The 21136-nt window shown below is 39.0% G+C and overlaps 1 protein-coding gene across 1 annotated transcript in view; it reads right to left on the bottom strand.

The window, feature by feature from the left end:
• The window catches only part of MRPS28 (mitochondrial ribosomal protein S28), a 104315-nt gene extending 84011 nt beyond the window's left edge, over positions 1–20304 (bottom strand). The window contains exon 1 of the mRNA XM_055318286.1: positions 20057–20304. Within this exon, the coding sequence (XP_055174261.1) occupies positions 20057–20272 (216 nt within the window). The 5' untranslated portion in view covers positions 20273–20304. The remainder of the gene's footprint in view (positions 1–20056) is intronic.
• Between the last annotated feature and the right edge of the window lie 832 nt (positions 20305–21136).

Here is a 21136-nt window from a genome sequence, read left to right as displayed (position 1 = left end):
CATCTAAACCAAAACAAGTCCGTATATCTAGATGTCAAATAAAACTAAATGGTAGCCAGGAATATTATGCTTTGAACCTTACTACTAGTTTTATAACTCCACAGAGTATAATATTAAAGATCCTTAAATAAGCACCTCAAACAAATAGTTATTTCTTGCAGAGAGCCAAGGATGAAATACATTCTACAGGCTCAATGCAGACATGGGCTATGAGTTGTCCTCTAGAGGTAGCACAAAGAGTAATACCAAGCCAGCAGTGACAAGAGTAGCTACTATGACACTCCACTGGGAGCCACTATGTCCTCCATAACAGCTGCCACCAGAGCAGCTGAAAAGAGCACTGCTCAAAGGAAAAGCAGAGTATCAGCTTCTAGGCCTCATCCTGCTTGCAGTCAAAGAGGTCAAAGAGCTACAGGTACAATTTGAGTCCAGTGTTGGACTGGACTCTTCTTCCTATGACCTGCTTTCTCATTACTCTACTCCTGTGGTTGAAAGCTCCTCCTCCCTCTTCCTCCTCTTCTCCCCTCTCCCTACCCCCACTCCAGCCCCTTTGGAAGACTTTCCATTGAAGCTACAGTCTAATCAAAACAGCTTTAGGTGATAGGAAGATCAAGTAGTAAATCCAATAGTTTTAAACACTTATTAAAAATAATTTAGCCATCACTAGAGTCTGTTCCTTAAATAATGCAATCTTTTAACTGTAAAGAGATGTTTGGGCTAAGATTGTATGACAAACTATTTCCTCCTAAGTTTGAGAAAATAATTAAGTGTTAATGACTAATTATTTAATAAGATCTCTTAAGGCCTTTTAGTAAATCTGTTGTAAAATATTTATAAATTTCATTAAATTATGAGTGACTTTTTATATTGAAGTATAATCACAACATATAATATGACATAATAGTTTCAGGTTTATAACATAATGATTTGATATTTATATATACTGTGAAATGATCACAACAATAAGCCTGGTTAATTAATATCCATCATCATATATACTTACAAAAAAGTATGTTTTCTTATGATGAGAATTTTTAAGATCTGTTCCATTAGGAACTTTCAAATACAAAACACAGTACTAGTAACTATAGTCACCATGCTGTATTCCCCCCATTTTATAAGTGTAAGTTTGTAGTTTTTGACCTCAGATCACTCTCCCACCCCCCATCCCACCTCTGGCAACCCCCTATCTGTTCTCAGTATCCATGAACTTTTTTTTTTTTTTTTTAATTTATGATAGTCACACAGAGAGAAAGAGAGAGATAGGCAGAGACACAGGCAGAGGGAGAAGCAGGCTCCATGCACCGGGAGCCCGATGTGGGATTCGATCCCGGGTCTCCAGGATCGCGCCCTGGGCCAAAGGCAGGCGCCAAACCGCTGCGCCACCCAGGGATCCCCATGAACTTTTTTTAATGATCAAGTGAGTGATATCATACATATTTGTCTTCCTCTGATTTATTTCACTTAGCATAATGCCCTCAACATCCATCAATATTTTTGCAAATGGCAAGATTTCCTTCTTTTTTATGACTGAACAATACTCCATTATGTATATGTATATATACACACATTATGTATATGTATATATACACACAACATTTTCTTTATTCATCCATCAGTGAAAACTTAGGTTATTTCCATATCTTGGTTATTATATATGCTGCTATGAACATGGGGGTGCATACACTTTTTGAGTTAATGTTTTTACTGTCTTCAGATAAACAGAATTGCTGGGTCATATAGTAGTTCCATTCTTTAATTTTTTTTATACATTTTTTTAAAGATTTTATTTATTTATTCATGAGAGACACAGAGAGGGGCACAGACACAGGCAGAGGGAGAAGCAGGCTCCATGCAGGGAGCTTGATGTGGGACTCGATTCTGGGTCTCCAGGATCATGCCCTGGGGGTGCTTAAACCACTGAGCCACCCGGGCTGCCCCCATTCTTAAATTTTTTAGAAACCTCTATACTGTTTTCCATAGTGACTATAAGAAATTTACATTTCCACCAACAGTGGTACAGCATTCCCTTTTCTCTACATCTTTACCAATATGTGTCACTCCTTGTCTTTTTGATAATAGCTATTTTAACAGGTGAGGTTACCTCACTGTGGTTTTGCTTTGTATTTCCCTTATGATTAATGATGTTGAGTATCTTTTACATACTTGTGGGTTATCCATATGTCTTCTTTAGAAAAATGTCTTAGAATTTCTGTCCATTTTTATTTTGTTTTCTACTGAGTTATATGATTATTTAAATATTTTTTTGATTATTTAAATATTTTGGATATTAACCTCTTATTGGATAGATGATTTATAAATATTTCCTCCCATTCAGTAGATGCCTTTCATTTTGCTGATGGTTTCCTTGCTTTGCTGTAAGAAGCTTTTCAGTTTGATGTAGTCCCACTTATTTTTGCTTTTGTTGCTTTTGCTTTTGTGTCAGATTCAAAAAATCATCACCAAGATATATTACCAAGGACCTTACCACACATTTTCTTCCAGATTTATGGGTTTAGGTCTTATGTTCAAATCTTTAATCCATTTTGAGTTAATTTTTAATTTTTGTATATGCTGAAAGACAGGAGTCCAGTTTCATACTTTTGCTTGCAGTTATACAGTTTTCCCATCACCATTTATTAAAGAAACTGCCCTTTCCCCACGTATATTCTTGGCTCTTTCGTCATAAATTAACTTAACATATACATGTAGGTTTCTTTTGAGCTCTCTATTCTGTTCCATGGTCTATATGCCAATAACATACTGCTTTGATAACGATAACTACAGCTTTGCAATACAGTTTGAAATCAGGAATCGTGGTATCTCCAGGTTTGTTCTTTTTTTTCAAGGTTACTTTGGCTATTCAGGGTATGAAAGATATTTTAAAAGAGATTTAAAATTCAAATAGTAATAGAATGCTATTGTTTTTTGTTCCATCATTTTTGCCTACACTTTGTTACATTTTACAATGGAAATCAATGTATTTTGAGTGACTGAAAATGATTTTACCACAAGCATAAAACCCCTGGATTAACACCTGAAATTTGCTTTTAAATTGTACACTCACTATATTGTTTGGACACTATTCAAGTAATCAGACAAAAGCTCTCCTTCAAAAGTCATAATCTAGAACTATTTCTGAATTCGTTATTTGCCAAATGTCTTCTAAAAAAAAGTAAGTGTAGCAATTCCATCAACCCACGTTGACAATAACACTGTTAGCTCCTCTTCTGCTGATGCAGACTACAGAGATTATAGTAGGTACACTGTCACCTGCTGGATATACCATGGAGCTCAGTGTCTAACCCTGGTGATGGAAATGTTCCCATAAAGCTCATTCATAGAGTTATCATAGATAAGGCAGGTAGAGCTGACTGCTTCCTTTAAGAATTGGTCACAGGGCTCAGATTCCCTAAGTATTCCTATTATTCTACTGTACTATTTTTCCCTTTAAGGTCTAGAAGTTGAACAAGACTGCCCAGGTAGAATAGAGGAAGGTGAAGGGATCACAAATATAGGGAACAACATCACTTTAATTTATTCATTTTCCAAATGTGTTCAGTATGGAGTACCTGTCATGTACTAGGCTTATTCTAGCCTTGATATAAAAATATGTAAAATAGCAGGGAAAACACAGAGTTAAACCAACATGACAATAGAGACTAGGGTCCAAAAAGTTGCTGTAAACAACAACATATAGGTCATAAAGAGTCTTGTACCATAGTGAAGTCAGATTCAAAAGAGGTCTGTCATTAATGGGGTAACAGTACTTGCTCCTTCTTTTAAAAAGAAATCTTTGACAGCAGTATGCAAGATGGACCAGAAAGAGGGGGAAAAATTAAAAGAAAAGTGTTCAGAGGCTCCTCCAATTAGCTAGGACAGGGATGATAAGGCCTACACTGATGCAGTGGCCACAGGAATACAGCATAGGAATAAAGAGCTATTTACCAAACAGTACGCAAAGACTTGATCTCCAACTGGCTACAGAAAGTAAGGCAGAAGGGCAACCATGAATAAGATGTAAGAGCAGTGCAGGAGAAGTAAGAGGGTAAGTTAGTTCTACACATATTAGGTTGTGATACCTATAATACTTCAGGGAATACTGGCTATCGAGTACATACTTAAAAATTATGGTTCAAATGAGCACCCAGGTGGCTCAGTTGGTTAAGTGTCCGACTCTTGATTTTGGTCAGGTCATGATCATGAGACCAAGACCTCAGCACATACTCAGTGGGGAGTATGCTTGAGATTCTCTCCCTCTCCCTCTGCCCCCTCTCCAGCCCCCACCAAAATAAATAAATAAATAAATAAATAAATAAATAAATAAATAAATAAATAAATAAATAAATATTAAAAAAAAGAATTGTGTCCATATTTATATACATACTAACATAAATTTATACATTTATAGTGATATATACAAATATAATTCCTTCTAAAGAAATACTATTAAATGCTAATAGTAATAATTTCTATGTAGGAATATTTCTTTATATTACTTATTATAGAAAATCTAGAACATAAAATCTATGTATTACTTTAAAGTTTCAATGTATTTTAAGTTTATATAACTTTCACGCATATAAGGACATTTAATATACAGCCTGGAATCAGAGGCTATTAGTGCTAAAAACATGAAATATCAATTTGTTCAACCATCTCACTTTACATGCAAATACCATACCTGTTATTCAAAACTACATATGGCTGAACAGTGACCCTTAAATACAAGTTACTTCAGAAGACGAAAAGTATATAGAAATATTATTTTAAAACTTGAAGGAAACATAAAGCAAAATAACAGAAACACTGAGGAAACCTCAGTTTTATGACCAACTCTGCCATTAAATAGCCAAAAAATCTTGAATAGGTCATTTAAGTCTTAAATTTGTGTTCTCATTTGTAAAAGAAAAAAAAATGGATTGGATAACTACAAATTTAGTAACAGGAATTCTTAAATATTCTAAAATGTAAAAAGGATTTTATAAAGTAATAAATATTATAATAAAAAATGGAATAAAAAATGGATTGGATAACTACAAATTTAGTAACAGGAATTCTTAAATATTCTAAAATGTAAAAAGGATTTTATAAAGTAATAAACATAAATGGAAGGCAACTTTCTAGTAAATACTGGAATATATGCTCAAAGATTTTTTAGTGAAGGAGCATGATAAAAAATAAGTTTAGAAACCTCTATAATAGAGAGATATCATCATAGTAGGAAAATAATTATGCTAAGTAGGGAGAAACAGAATTACAAAAGGAGGCTGGATAATCAGTAGCCTTCTCTGAAAAGAGATGAGCTTGAGTCACACCCTTAAAGATGATGGAAGGGAAGTGGAGAGACAGAAAAAAACCTTGGGACCAAAGGGTTCCTTAAAGATTTCTAGTAAGACATAAGTTATCTGATTAAAAGATAAAGCATGCAGGTATACACATGGAACAGTACTTCAAACCATTCTGGGATATGGGACACTTCTAAAACGGAATTAAATTGTCATGTTCTAAGATCCTACTATAATTACTACATAGTTTTTTTCTCTTAATCGAAGTATAATTAACATACAGGGCTATATTAGTTTCAGGTGCACAATGTAATGATGCAACAATTCTACACATTACTCAGTGCCCATCCTAAGTATACTCTTAATCCCCTGTATCTATTTCCCCCATCCTCACTCATTTCCCTTTTGGCAACCACCAGTTTGATCTCTATATTTAGAAGATTGGGTTTGTTTGGGGGTTTTTTTGGGTATCTTTTTCCTTTGTTCATTTGTTTTGTTTCTTAAATTCCACATGAGTGAAATCATATGGTATTTGTCCTTCTCTGATTTATTTCACTTAGCATGATCTTCTTTTTTTTTTAAAGATTTTATTTATTTATTCATGAGAGACAGAGAGAGACAGAGACAGAGACACAGGGAGAGGGAGAAGCAGGCTCCATGCAGTGAGTCCAACGTGGGACTCGATCCCAGGTCTCCAGGATCAGGTCCTGGGCTGATGGCAGCCCTAAACCACCGAGCCACCCGGGGTTGCCCCAGCATTATATCTTCTAGTTCTAATATTATGCAATTTATTTAATAACATTCATCACATTTAAAATCAATTGTTAAAAGTTTGTCTTCTTTGCTATAATCCTTTAAGATGGAAAAGGAGAGGTCTGTTTTGGTCAGTACTAAAAAAGTTTACATAAATATATTATCTTAGTTCCTGGAAGACAAATAAAGAAACAGGATGGATGTATTTACTGACTATTCTAAAATGAACCTTCTAAAATCAATTTCCACCCTATCCTTGGCACCACCTCTTCCTGTGTTATCCAAGTACCAATAATTAACAAACTCAATAGTCAAAACATGTTTTTAGGGATCTGCTATAAAATGCACTGCTATCTACTTCTACTTTTTATTCTAACCCTGCACAACAAAAGCACAGGGTTAACAAGCAAATAAAGCCTAGAAGAAGTGTACAGGACAGGAATTGTCTCATAAATAGGTACTCAAAAAAGTCCCTAGGTTAAGGCTGTGAACACAAGAAGATGAGACTACCAAAATGGTTCCAGAAGAACACAATTGTAAGATGGGTTGTCTACATTAATTCTGGGCTATCTGGGGTTTGTTTTCTAAATTGATTGAACCTAAAGGGATAAGTGAACCCATTTCCACAATAAGGGACACTGATGGTCCACAATGTGCATTGGCAAGGCAGTTTCTTAAATTAACATCTGTGGACACCTATAACCAAGTGCCTATAGAAGGCAAGGCTTTGTCATGGGAAGTATCTTCTGCCTCATTATCAATTAGGTCAAATACAGAAGTATAAAAGTGTCATTTGCTGTTAATTGCACTGGAAAATGATAACCTCGTGGGGGGTTTAAATTCCCAGCTAAAGGTTACCATAAGGGATCTGAAAGCATCTATAACTCTCCTAAAAGAAATCTTTATCTCCTTTAGCTTCAGGCCCAAGATTTAAAAAAAAAAAAAAAAAGGCCCCAAAATAACAAAAAAACCCAAAATCTACTTCTGCAGATGGCTGAATAGCAATGCAAACTGAGTTCCCAACTTCACAGGTCCTCTAGTGTTAAAATTGGGGCATTAAGAAGGTGGTGGTGAATTCTGAAAATCAGAATGGGGCATATGGGCAGATGCTGATGAACCTGCAGACCCTTGGCCCCTAAATTCTGCCAGTGTCCTTCGCCGTTAGAAGAAGCCCTTCCATCCCAACCTGAGGTTAGTTTTCCCTTTCCTGAAGTACCTGCAATGGTCTACCTGAGTAGTTGCAAGAGCCCACTGATCCTCCTAAGCACTGATCTCTCCCACTTCTCATCGCTTGTAGACCTGCATTGTTTGATATGGTATTCACTAGACATATGTAGCTATTCAAATTTAATTAAAAATAACTTTTAGCACTAGATCTATAACCAAATTCAACTCTCAGCAGACCGCAGGGGGTGAGATACAAAGTATAGTCCATGAAGAGGTACAACACACACCAAAAGAACTGAATGATTTTGTTAATTCATATCAATATAAACGAAGGATCTGTAAGGGAATGGATCCTAAGAGTACTGGGTTAAAGTGAAGGGAAGACAGTATTGCCTTGGGCCAAATTTACTAGTACGGGCTCACTAAGCCAAGATTCAGATACAAAAGTTAGCTTCAGAGACTAGGTAGGCATGGCTCTTAACTGTTTGGTTGGTTGGCTGAATAAAACCTAAACCCAAAGATAGACTGCACCAGATGAAGTGGAATCACTAGAACTTCTTTAGTACACCACAGAGAAAAGAATCCAAATGTTTAGAGAAAATAATAGAATGTTGAAGTATATCATTTACAACCTTTTCACCTAGCCCTTACTGTGGTCCCTAGCAGGATCTGTAACACTCAGTTCACCAAAGCTATGGGGTGAAGGGAGCACCAGCATTTCTAAATTGCTGTGTGGTGACTATTCTCCGCACTAGTACTGATCGGTAGGAACTGCTTCCAAAAGGAGCTCTCTGAATTTAGTTAAAATAACGAGATCTTGAAGCGGCAGGAGCCAAGTTAGCACTTACTAGCCAACAATATGATAGTCATGGTTATCATAAAGTAATAGAGTGTAAGCAGTAATCCAAACAGTCTGACTTGAAGAGCTCTTTTGTGTTGATGATTGATTATGGTGTCCCAGAAATGAAATAGATGGGAAAAGTCTGTAGTTCAAATGAACAGAAGAAGTCTCGCCTGAATAACCACAAATGACTGTCAGGGCCACTCAACAAAATCCCAAAACTGAACCAATTCCTAGACACGGAGTCCTCTAAATGAAGAGAAGATCAAGTCAAGGAAGGATCCTGCTACATAGCTAAAAATTTATACTGTCTATCTTCCTACTAACGAGAGTCATAACTATTTACCAAGGTGTCCATTGGGGAAGGAGAAATAATCACACTTTTTAAGGATTATGTGAACCTCCATAACTCTTGATGACTCATTGTGCTTCTAGTCAGAACAGGTTTATGGTGGGGGGGTCACATGATTAATGGGAGTTTTAGCTTAGGCCTATCCTCTGAACTTACTGTAGTTCTCTCTCCAGTTCTAGAATGCATAATGGGAATAGATTTACTGGCAGAAAGCCCACATTAGTTCCTTAATATGCAGAGTGAGGGCTATTAAGGTAGGAAAGGAAAAGTGGAAAATACTAGAACTTCCCCTACCTACTGAACAAGTAAATTAAAGGCAATACTACATTCCTGAAGGCACTGCAATGATTAGTGCCAAGGACCTAGAAGACGCAGAGTAGTGATTTCTATCACATCCCCACTTAACTTGCCTATGTGGCCCTACAGAAAACAAATGTGTCCTACATAATGACAATTTCATATCATAAATTTAATCAAGTGGTAACTCCAACTGCAGCTGTTGTTCCAGATGTGGTTTCACGGGGAGCAAATCAAATATCCCCCACCAGCTGGTATGTGCTAACTGATCTAACAAATGCTTTCTTTTTCTAGATCTGCTAGTAAAGACTATATACCTCAGGGTTACATCAATTCACCAGCTCTGTGTCATAAACTGGTATACAAAGACTTTGCCATTTCACTCTGCTGGACAGACATCATGTTGGTCTGTTATACATACTGATTGGACTGGAAATAAAAGTTTCAACTACTCTAGACACATGGTATGACACATGTATTCCAGAGGGTGGGAAATAAATCTCACAAAAATGCTGGGCTTTGATGAAATTCTTAAGAGGCCAGTGGTCTAGGACACGTTGAGATACCCATTTTTACCACTAAGAAAGGTGCACACAGTACTTACTGGGTCTCTCTGAATTTTGGAGGCAACAAATACCTTATTTGGACATTCTTCTCCAAATCTTTTACCAAAGTAACCCAAAAAGCTGCCAGTTTTAAGGGAAGCCCAGAATAAGACAAAGTTCTGCAACAGGTCCAGACTACCAGGCAAGCTATTCTACTAGCCAGGCTTTATAGCCTGGCAGATTCAGGCTATACCTGAGTATTTCAAGTATCTGTAGCAGATAAAGATGTAGAATGGAGACGTCGTCAGACCTCTCTGTAGGTGAATCTTAATGCAGAGCTAGAGTGGTCTGGAAGGACAGGGGTAAAGGAATAGCCCCTCAGTAGGCAGAACTTTGAGCAGTGCACCTGATGACCTTGCCTGGAAGGAAAGACAGCCTAAGGAACGGATCTGTATTCATTTGTATAAAGTGACTAATGATTTTGCTGGATGCACAGGGATTTGGAAGTCACATGATTCAGAAATAGATGACAAGGTCTGGGAAAGAGATATGCGGACAGACTTCTCTGAATGGGCAGAGTGAGAAAATAAATCAATCACATGTAAATGATTTCTTTATCAGTGGATGTCAACCTCTTTCCCCAGCTATTCCTGTACCACAAATGGGTTCAAGAACAAAGCTGCCACAGCAGCAGGGACATGCTTCTGTCTTAGTAATAGGAGGGCTATCTCAACATGTTCCAGACTGCTAGTCAATGAAAAATTTCACCAAGGTGGCAGGCTGCTGAGTTTTTGTGGGCTGGAGGTTATGCATGGATTCAGAAACATTCACTTCTACTCACCCATGTGGATCTGGCTACAACCACTGCTAAATGACCAATCTGCCAACAGCAGAGACCAACAATAAGCTTCTAATATAGCGTCATTTCCTAAAATGATCATATAGCTAGCTGGTGGCAGGTTACACTGGGGCATTTTATTGAAAGGATTGTGATATATTATCACTGGAATAAACACTCTAAATATAGATTTGCCTTTCCTACCCACAAAGCTCCTATCAAAACCATCATCCATAAACTCAGAGAATCTCTTGTTTACTGACATGGTATTCCACACAGCATCTTCTAACCAAAGAAATAATTTTACAGGAAATGATGTGTATAATGGGCTCATGTTTATGGATTTCACTGGTCTTACCAGTGCTGGGCCTGACAGACTAGAGAAATAATCCCTTTTTAAAAAACTAAACTTTCTACTTGAGATCATTGTAAATTCACACATATTAAAAGAAATAATACACAGAGATCTCTTCCATCCTTTACCCAGTTCTCTCAAGGCTAACATCTAAGACCGTATAAGAGACCACAACCAGGAAACTGACACTGATACAATCCACCAACAGTACTCAAACTTTACCGGTTTTATATGCAATTACTTACATGTGTATTTAGTTCTACAGAATTTTATCATATGTGAAGACACATGTATTCACCACCACAGTCACATTACAGAACAGTTCCATCACTGCAAGGATCCCTCATGTTGCCCTTTTATAACTCCCCATCTTCCTTCTGACCTCTACCCCTATCTCTAACTCTTAGCAATCACTGATCTCTTCTTCATCTCAATAATTTTATCATTTCAAGAATGTTATAAACAGACTTACATCATGTAACCCTTAGAAACCAGCTTTTTTTCCACTCAGCATAATGCCCCTGAGAGTCATTCAAGTTTTTAGGTGTATCAACCGTTTATTCCTTTTTACTTCTAGGTAGTATTCCATAGTATGGATGTAACACAGTGTGCTTTATCACTCAACAGCTGCAGAACATCTGAGCTGTTTCCAGTTTTTGGCTATTACAAATAAAGCTGCTATGAATATTTATGTACAGGTTTTTATATGAACATGAGTTTTCATCTCTCTGGGATAAATACTCTGTGCATTAGTGTACACACATCTCTTTTGGTAGAACCCAATCGTCACAATTTGGGTAACTAGCCAGAGATGAGTTGCTGAATTGCTGACTCCTGGAATGGAAAGTCCACCACTCATGTGGTGGCCAGGCACAGAGTGCTTTAAAAAGCAAGACAAAACCCAAAACAAATCAACTGTTTCATTTTATTCCTAAATCCCTACAAACCAGACTCAACTGTGATAGTTTTCTTTATTCCCTTTGTTATTTAATGCCAACAGATAAAAACAAACTTTAAAGACATAATCATGCTATAAAAATTATTGTTAATATAGGGGCACCTGCTGGCTCAGTTGGTAGACCATGCAACTCTTGATCTTGGGGCTGTTAAGTTCCAGTCATGTTGGGTGTAGAAATTACTTAAACTCTTTGGAGTGCCTAGGTAGCTCAGTCGGTTAAGTGTCCAACTCTTGATCTCAGTTCAGGTCTTAATCTCAGGATCAGGAGTTCAAGCCCCACATTGGGCTCCATACTGGGTGGCGAGCTTCTTTTTTAAAAAAAGGGAAAGCGGAGAAAAAATGTCTTAAAAAATGCTTTAAAACATGTTTTTAAATTATTATTGTATAAAAGGGGAAATTTTAATATAATCTTTAAGAAAAAAACAAAACCCAAACACCTTTAAAGAACAGAAATTTATGAGAAGTTAAGAGTTAATAAAGATACACAAAGTTAATGCTGATTTGGGTAGTCATAAAAAGAGTCTGATACGCTATGATTAGACATATGACCATCCATGAATCAAAATACATATAGAATATATTCAGAATAGATTTAACTTTTCTTTTAGGAAATTTATAGTATTATTTATAAGCATATTATAGGTGTTGATTTTCCCTACCTAGATTTATACCTACCTCAATTCACTCTTCTATTGTTTTAATATTAACTGGTAATTTTCTCTAAATATGCTTTGAAAATATTAGACTCCATTGCAAAACTAAACATTTCAAAAGATGTTTCTTAATAATTCAGGGATAACTAACCTAGAATTTAATACTGTAAAAACCAGTTGGCACCAGTTAAAACCATAAATATTTAAAAAAAAAAACATAAATATTTCTCAACATTCCCTTACATATTCATTTTTAAAACACTGGTATAATTTTTAAGGTTGTCAATATAAAACTAGTGAGAAAATAAAAATTTAAATAAAACTATAGAATATCGCTACTATATGAATTTAGTGGGCTTAAAACTTACACTAAAAATAAGAATTTTTTCCTTGATATTAAAACAAATCGTTTAAAAAACTATATTCTGGATTTTTCCAGTATTCTGAAAAGACAAAATGTCTGATTATATCTTCTGCCTTCTGGAATGTTCCAGCATTTTGAAATAAAAAATATCAATAAGAAATAGTCATGAAAAAGTGAAAAATAACATTTTTAAAAATCTGCATGAAACCTAATATATTGCTAAAATAAAAATATAAACTGTCTTATACCATCAGTATTCTGCATAAATAAACCAAAGCAGCAAAATCTTAAAAGAATAAAATGTTCTACTGGGTCATCTCAAAAACTCTTGCAAACTCTTGCGAACCAGCAGCAAACTATGCTGAAAAGTCATATGCTACCCTCTACTGTTAAAAAACAGTATTATTCACAAAGCAGAAAACCAATTATTTGCTCAACTATTGCCATCTTGTGGCTGTTAAGATAGGTCATCTGCAATTGCACATCCTCCAATTGGCTTAACATTATCTGTTGAGTACAAATCTCTACTATCTAAGTGACATAACAGTGTCAGAGATGTTTAAATATTTATTTTTTTAAAAAAGAGAAAAAGGCGTCTAAGTTAAAAAATATACTTAGCAAACAAACATTTACCTGTTCTCTATACGTAAGAATGTGTTATGTTGATTACAAAAATGAAAGCAATCGGTCCCTACCCTCAAAAAAACAAGAAAAAAAACTGTTGTAGAGATAGGTGCATAAACCGGTATTAAAGGTAATAAACCAAAGAAAAACGAAAATGGATATGTGAGCATGGGATGAATATGGTACCTACAAACCCCTATATCAAACAATGGCATTTCAGTTCATTCAAACTTGAGATTCCTTTAACTAGCAACTTCAATGAAATCTTAGGATACGTATTTCATGATGAACTGCCCTTGATTAAATTCCTGCCTGCAGGGGAAGGTTTCTTTTGAGGATAACTGGCCTTGCTCTTATTTTCACTTATTTCCGAGGTGCCCATACACATACCTATGTTGGCACTCTAAGGATAAGAATGAAATCATTGAGAACAATTTCAACCTATGTTGTTGACTATACATACATATTGTTAAATCTAATAGGTCAAAAAAAAAATCTAATAGGCCACTCAAGATATCATAACTGTGTAAGTTTAATTCCAATTTAAGTCAACAAATATATATTCAACCCCTAACTTATGTAAAGAGTAAATAAAAAATGATCCCTAATCTTCAGGAACTACAATTTAAAAAATAGGATAGAAAAAGTTCTCAAATGACTTCAATATAGCTTAAAGAGTGGTGTGTGTACCATTAAAGAAATCTAAAATAAAGCTCCAGAATATTCAAAAGGAGTTTCACCTGCTTGCTGAGCTGATACACGCCTAATGGAGATGATTTTTATAATGGAATTTGCAAGCAGGGAAGCTAATTCCAGGGGAAAGACAAGAAACAATGACTTGTTTAGGCAACAGTGAACTATTTATTTCCACACAGAAAGATTTTTTGAGTAGAAACAATGTTATAAATGAAATCTTGCATAGAACCCCAATATATACAAAATAAATGTAGTATTTTGTTAGGATAAGGGTATTTTATGGTTCAAATTGATAGCATTCGCTTACTATGAAGTCAAAAATGTGAACATACAGATATTTTGATAAAAATTACAAGTAGATATCAGTGGTAAGGAATAACAACCCCAGTTCCCAATTTCAAAACTCAAATTGCCTATACGCTTTGACCCAGCACATATCCCATGTATGCAAAAAAATATATACAAATGGTCACTGTAACATGGTCTGTATTTATATTAAAAATCAAAAAGGAACAAAACAGAAAATAACCTAGAAGCTCATTAATGAAAGCCTGGTTAAATAAATTATGCTACACCCATACCATGGAATACCAAGCAAATTTTTTTCAATGAAGTATATACACATTACACATATGCAATAGGGAAAAATATACTTTCAGGTAAATATAACAAAGTATAACAAAGTTATACTTACCTGAAAACAGCAATTTTCAGCACCATCAACTAAAATATACCGAGTGCTTATTAGCATCAGGCATTTGTGCTAAGTATGTAAATAATACGTTCTTTAATCTCATAATTTCATGATAAAGAATTTTTACAGAAAAGAGAAGATAAACAGATATTAAGTAATTTTCCAAGAAAACATAGCCAGAAAATGATAGAAGAACCAGGATTCAAACTGAGACCATCTGAATCCAGAGCTTACACTCTTAAAACAGTAATAATTCAAAACAGTACCAACCAATTTGTGTTTGGGTATAGTGATTACTTAAAAAATAAAATCCTTAGGAGCACCTGAGTGGCTCAGTCAAATGTCTGACTCTTGATTTTGGCTCAGGTCATGATCTCAGATGAAGCTTCATAAGATGAAGCTCCACAATGGGCTCCACGCTGGGCAAAGCTTGCTTAAATTCTCTCCCTCTCCCTCTGTCCCTCCCCTACTCCTCCTTCCCTTCCTCACTTCCTCTCTCTTAAAAAAAACAAAAACAAAAACAAAAAACCACCACCAATAACAACAAAAAAGCCGCACTCTCAAGTTATTCCCTATGATCTCCTTATTTGTTGCAAATAGTCTCCTTTGTGTGACAACTCCAAGCACACATACACACACAAACACACTCTCCCATCTGGAAAGTGAGGGAAAGGAAATGGGGGCTTTAACATTTCCCATAATAACCTTCAATGCTATTTAAATTTCCTTTTTAAAGTAAGCAATATTATTTTTATACTTTTCAAAAATTTCAACCATATGACAAAGGTGAATTTCATTCATCTTTATAAACTCAGGGTACTCTCCAATGAATTAGATCCAGGAACTTCAAAAAGCGAACATTTCTTCACAAAATTCTCTCTTTCAATACCTCAAAACTGCTCACATTCCTCATCATAAATACTAGTCAGAAAAGCACTAAAAACTTCAAAAACCAAAACTAATGTGGTATTTTCAGTTTTATCACTCTTAAAATTACTTTTGCTCAATCATTATTACAGACAAGCACACTTAACTGATATGCTGAAACTTGTACTATTCTTAGCTATACAACTGTTTGTAAGCAGTAACACACAGATCTCAAGCCAAAGACAGCCCAGGCAAAATTAACACAGGAAACAAGGATGTGGAGAAAAAGGAGCCCTCTTACACCACTGGTTGGCACACAAACTGGTACAGGCACTCTGGAAAACAGAATGGAAGTTCCTCAAAAAGTTAAAAATAGAACTATTCTATGATCCAGCAATTGCACTCAATACTAGGTATTCACCCAAAGGAAAAAAAAAAAAACCAGATTCAAAGGGGTACATGCACCTCGATGTTTATAGCAGCTTTATCAACAATATTTAAGCTATTGAAAAAGCCCAAATGTCCATCAATTGATGAATGGATAAAGATGCGGTATACGTATACAATGGAATATTATTCAGCCATCAAAAACAATGAAATCTTGCCATTTGCAAGGATGTGAATGGAGCTAGAGTTTATTATGCTAAGCAAAATAAGCCAGTCACAGAGAAACAAATATTATATTATTTCACTCATATGTGGAATTTAGGCAACAAAACAGATGAATGTGTGGGAAGGGAAGAAAAAAAGAGAAGGAGAGGAGAAGGCAAACCATAAGAGATTCTTAATGATAAAGAACTGAGGGTTGATGCAAGGAGGTGGGTGGGGGTGGGCTAAATGGTGATGGGTAATGAGAAGGGCAATCGTTATGATGAGCCCTAGGTGTTATATGTAAATGATGAATCACTAAATTCTACTCCTGAAAGCAATACTACACCACATGCTAAACTAGAATTTAAATAAAAATGTGGAAGGAAAACAAACAAAGATTGTCAGGTATAATGAAGTTCAAATATGCACTATGTGTACTATTCATTTATTCAGCCATTTAGCAAACATTTATTAGTGCCCACTAAAGGTCAAGTACTGTGCTAGCTGCTGGGGAAAAAACAGAACAAGACAGACAAGGTCTCTATTCTCTCAAATTTATATTCTTGTGGGGGAAAAAGCCAGAAAAAGCTTTATTCTGAAGTATGCACACGTTATTCTGGAATCACAAGTTAACATATTAATGATTACAAATGTCCTTAAATTAGGATTAAACAGAATGGCATGTGCATGTTTTTTTAATTACAGCTTAATTATTATTAATTATTTAGGAAAGCAGTGGGATTTAATTCTGAGAACTGGGCAATCCTGGAAGCATCTCTCTCTGTGGCAGGAGGTTGGAGGAGAAATAGCTGAGGACACACAAAAGCTAAAATGTACCAAGTTAAAGTTTATTCTACAACAGTCAATGGGCTGAGAGCACTTCAAATGTATTAATTAGTGCAAATTCCACCATAATCCCAGTCAGAGTATTATGTTCATTTAAGATAAGAAAGCAAACTAAGGGGGCACCTGGGTGGCGCAGTTAAGCATCTGCCTTCGTCTCAGGTCATGTTCCCAGGGTCCTGGGATGGAGCCATGCATTGGGCTCCACAAGGAACCTGCTCCCCCTGCTTGTGCTCTCTCTTTGTCAAATTAAATAAAATCTTTTTTAAAAGGGGTGGGGGGAAGGAAAGGAAAGAAAGAAAGAAAACTAAAACAGGCTAAGTAACTTGCCCAAAGTTAACTAGTAAGATGACTGCACCAGTCTCTGAGTCCTGGCCTTCTGAAACTGAATCTAAATTCTAATCTCTGCACTGGCCTCAGTCCTAAATGGCAGCAGGCTGATGATGGAGAGGTGTGAGTTTAATCTTGTAGGCAGAGTGAAGGAAGGTTTATAAGTTGTTCAAGCAAAGCAAAAAAGGCATCTCATTAAGTCTGATGACAAAGCCCAACTTAAGAAGATAACTCTGTCCACTGCATATAATGACCTAGATCAGAGAGTAACTGAGGGTCAGTGGCATCAATTAAGAATAGTGAAGGAAGGAAGGAAGGAAGGAAGGAAGGAAGGAAGGAAGGAAGGAAGGAAGGAAGGAAGGAAGGAAAGAAAGAGTAAAGGGGTCTACGTAATTGGAAATGTTCCAAAGCTAAGAGCTCTTAGAATGGAGACTACAATCCAGCATCCTGACACCCTCCTTTCCAGGGAACATCCCTTCCTTTCACTAAACCAAGATGTTGAAAAATTTTGAATAGTAAGTGCACTGCATGTCACAACCAAACACATTTTTTAAAATTTTTATTTATTTATGATAGTCACAGAGAAAGAGAGAGAGGCAGAGACATAGGCAGAGGGAGAAGCAGGCTCCATGCACCGGGAGCCCGACGTGGGATTCGATCCCCGGTCTCCAGGATCACGCCCTGGGCCAAAGGCAGGCGCCAAACCGCTGCGCCACCCAGGGATCCCACATTTCTTTTAAGTAGGCTCCACACCTAGCGTGGAGCCCAGCCTGGGGCTAAAACTCCTTCTGAGATCATGACCTGAGCTGAGATTAAGAGTCAAACACTTAATAGACTGAGCCACCCAGGCACCCCACAACCAAACGCATTTCACCTCCATCTAGTAGAATCATACTTCCTAAACTGCGTTAGAGAACAACTGCCCAGAGAGACTCCATTAAGCCTGAGCTGGACTGACCAATTCTAACAGATGTCCTGGGACCTCAAGAAACACTCCTGTATCCTCTTGGAGGAAAGGAAGGCAATGGAATCTTGATCACACTCAAATATCATGGTTGTTTTCTTCATAAACAAACATTGCTTACCATGTGAAGCCCCCAAGTATGATGCCACGTGGCCTTTCAAACACTACCTATGATGTTACAATTTCATTTTTGCCCAATTAATTCAGCAGATGAGAATTATTTTCTGGCAGTTTCTGACTGTGTTTGGAATTCGGTGAAAAGGCATGCAGGAAGGGGTGAAGTGACAAATACCTGAAGTATATTTATACATCTCCTACTTAACCGCACTTAATCCTCAAAGCCATCCACTAAGGATGGATCAAAATCCATTTATTAGTCAGCTTCTGGTCAGTTGCTGGTAACATTTCAGGATTTTATGACTGCTCCAGGTAAGGTAGACAAATAATGCACACCCCCCCCCCCCCCCCCCCGCCATATGTCCACATCCTAATCCCTGGAATTTGCGAATAGAATATGTTACCTTCCACAGTAAAGGAAAAAAATTTTTTTAAAGATTTTACTTACTCATTCATGAGAGAGACACGGAGAGAGGCAAAGACATAGGCAGAGTGAGAAGCAGGCTCCCTGCAAGGAGCCTGATGTGGGACTCGATTCCGGAACCGGGAATCATGACCTGAGCCAAAGGCAGACGCTCAACCACTGGGCCACTCACGTGCCCGCCAAGGAAAATTAAACTGCAAATGAAATTAAGGTTGCTAATTACCTAACCTTTAAACAGGGAGATTATCCTGCATTACCTGAGTGGGTCCAAAGTAATCACAAGAGGCTTGTAAGTGGAAGAGGTAGGCAGAAGAGAAGTCAGAATGATATCATGTGAGAAAGAATCAATCTGCTGTTGCTGGCTTTGAAAATGATAGTAAGGGGGGGGGGGGGGTGGCTCAGCGGTTGGGCATCCGCCTTCAGCTCAGGGTGTGATCCTGGAGACCTGAGATCGAGTCCCAGGTCGGGCTCCCTGCATGGAGCCTGCTTCTCCCTCTGCCTGTGTCTCGGCCTCTCTCTCTCTCTCTCTCGCTGTGTGTCTCTAATAAATAAATAAAATCTTAAAAGAAAAAAAAATTTTTTTTGTGGTAACTTGTTAGAAGAGCAAAGACAAACCTAACGCAGCAGGCTTCTCCCAATCCTTGGATGTCAAGGACATTCTGTCAATAATAACTATCAACAATTACCAAATTCCAGGTAGTTTTCTCTACCAGTGTACCAGTTTTCTCTTCCAGGGCACTACCAGTCTGCGAACCGCTTGGTACTGGTCTCCAAAGACACAAGCACAGAAGTTGAGAGCGTTTATTTTTATGTAGTTTAACGTGGCCAGACATCCATCCAATCCCATGTGTGCTGCATCTAATACAAAATTGTGATCCGTATTTACGTCTATCCATTTTTGTCCTATTTTACATAGTACTGCCTGAGACACGTAGAAATTTTTGTTGTTGTTGTTTTTGGTCATTTACAGAAAAGGAAAGCAAAGCACTGACAGGCCAAATCATTTTCCCAAGTTCACAGAGATAGTAACTCTCTTTCGCCCACTCGCTGAATTAACAAACATTAACAGGGAGCCGGCCTTGCACGCCGCTCCGCAAGCTCCGCGCTGGAACTCCCGGGTATGAAGAACTCGATGGCAGAGAGCCCAGCGTCTCCTGGGCCGGTGGCGGGGGGCGGGGCCGGGGGGGACGGGGTCCAGTTCGTCTGTGAGGCCCTCCCGGGGCCGCCGCCCCCGCAGGACTCACCCAGAGGAGCGTGCACCAAGCAGGTCCAGCACGTCCACGCCGCACAGAAGCACAAGCGACGGAGAAGACTAGCGACCCGCGCTTCTCCTCCGACCGGCCCGCCTCAGCGCCAAGACACACCCCTGCTCCCAGCTCCACCCCGACGCCAGGCTCCGCCTCGACTCCCGCACCCCCCCACCCCCACCCCCACCCCCCCCCCCGGCGCCGCGGCTGCCCTCGCACCGCAGCCCGCTCCGCCGCGGCTCGCTCACCGGCTTCTCCCCGAGCTCCGCCTTCCGCCTCAGCTTCGAGTGCCGCTCCAAAGCGCTCGCGAAGCCGCCCTGGCGCATTTCAGGCTCCGTGGCATCGGGACTCTCGCTCCCTGAGCTGCTCCCGGTGCCTGTGCCTCGGCAGGGCCGACGGAAGGGAAACCCTCGCAGAAAACGGCTCTTGGCAGTTGCGGCACGGGCCCGACACAGCGCCGCCATGACGGCCCCGCGACCTCTGACCTTGGACCTCGCCGCCGGCGTGCAGGTCAGGGGGCGGAGCAACGAGGGGCCCACCCCCTTGCGGGACGCGGGTGAGGCGCGGCGGTGCCGGGGCGGGCGTCGGGGCAGCGCGTGGGCCCCGGCGTGGGAGAGATGGCTTCGCGGGGGTCAGTGAGCTTCGTCCTTGTCCTGCTGCAAGTCCCGGCCCTGCGCCGCCTGCTGGCCCGCCGCCTGGGCTTTTAGGAAACCCAGAGGGGGCGCCCGGGTGGCTCAGCGGTTTAGCGCCGCCTTCGGCCCGGCGTGTGACCCTGGGGACCGGGTCGAGTCCCGCGTCGGGCTTCCTGCACGGAGCCTGCTTCTCCCTCTGCCTGTGTGTCTGCCCCTCTCTCCCTGTCTTTCATGAATGAATGAATGAATGAATGACCGAGCCTCACGTCGGGCTCCCTGCATGGAGCCTGCTTCTCCCTCTGCCTGTCTCTGCCCCCCCCCCCCACTCCCTGTCTTTCATGAATGAATGAATGAATGAATGGAACAAACCCAAAGGGCCGTTAAAGACTTGTTTTCGGGTCTTTGCTCCGATACGAAGTTCTCCGTGATTACCGTGTTTAGAATTGGAACCCCAGACACACTCAACCGGACTCCCCGGGTTTCCTTTATACCGTTCAGCGACTCTCAGTACTGCTGCCTGGTTTATTTATGGGGTTGTGTCGGCGTCTGCGCCCCCAGCTTCGGGAGGTCTTGGTTGGCCGTTGGATCCCTGACGTGGGGCACACAGTGCGGTTCAGCGAACGTTTGTGGATTCCTGGATGCAAGGTGGTCTCTTGTCACCTCTCCTTGAGGTCAGTCCACTGATGTTCAAAAGTC

Source organism: Nyctereutes procyonoides, unplaced genomic scaffold, assembly GCF_905146905.1.
Source record: "Nyctereutes procyonoides isolate TBG_1078 unplaced genomic scaffold, NYPRO_anot_genome, whole genome shotgun sequence".
Taxonomy (NCBI): Eukaryota; Metazoa; Chordata; class Mammalia; order Carnivora; family Canidae; genus Nyctereutes; species Nyctereutes procyonoides.
Note: the sequence above shows the minus strand (reverse complement) of the source record. Positions and strands in the feature narration are given on the sequence as shown.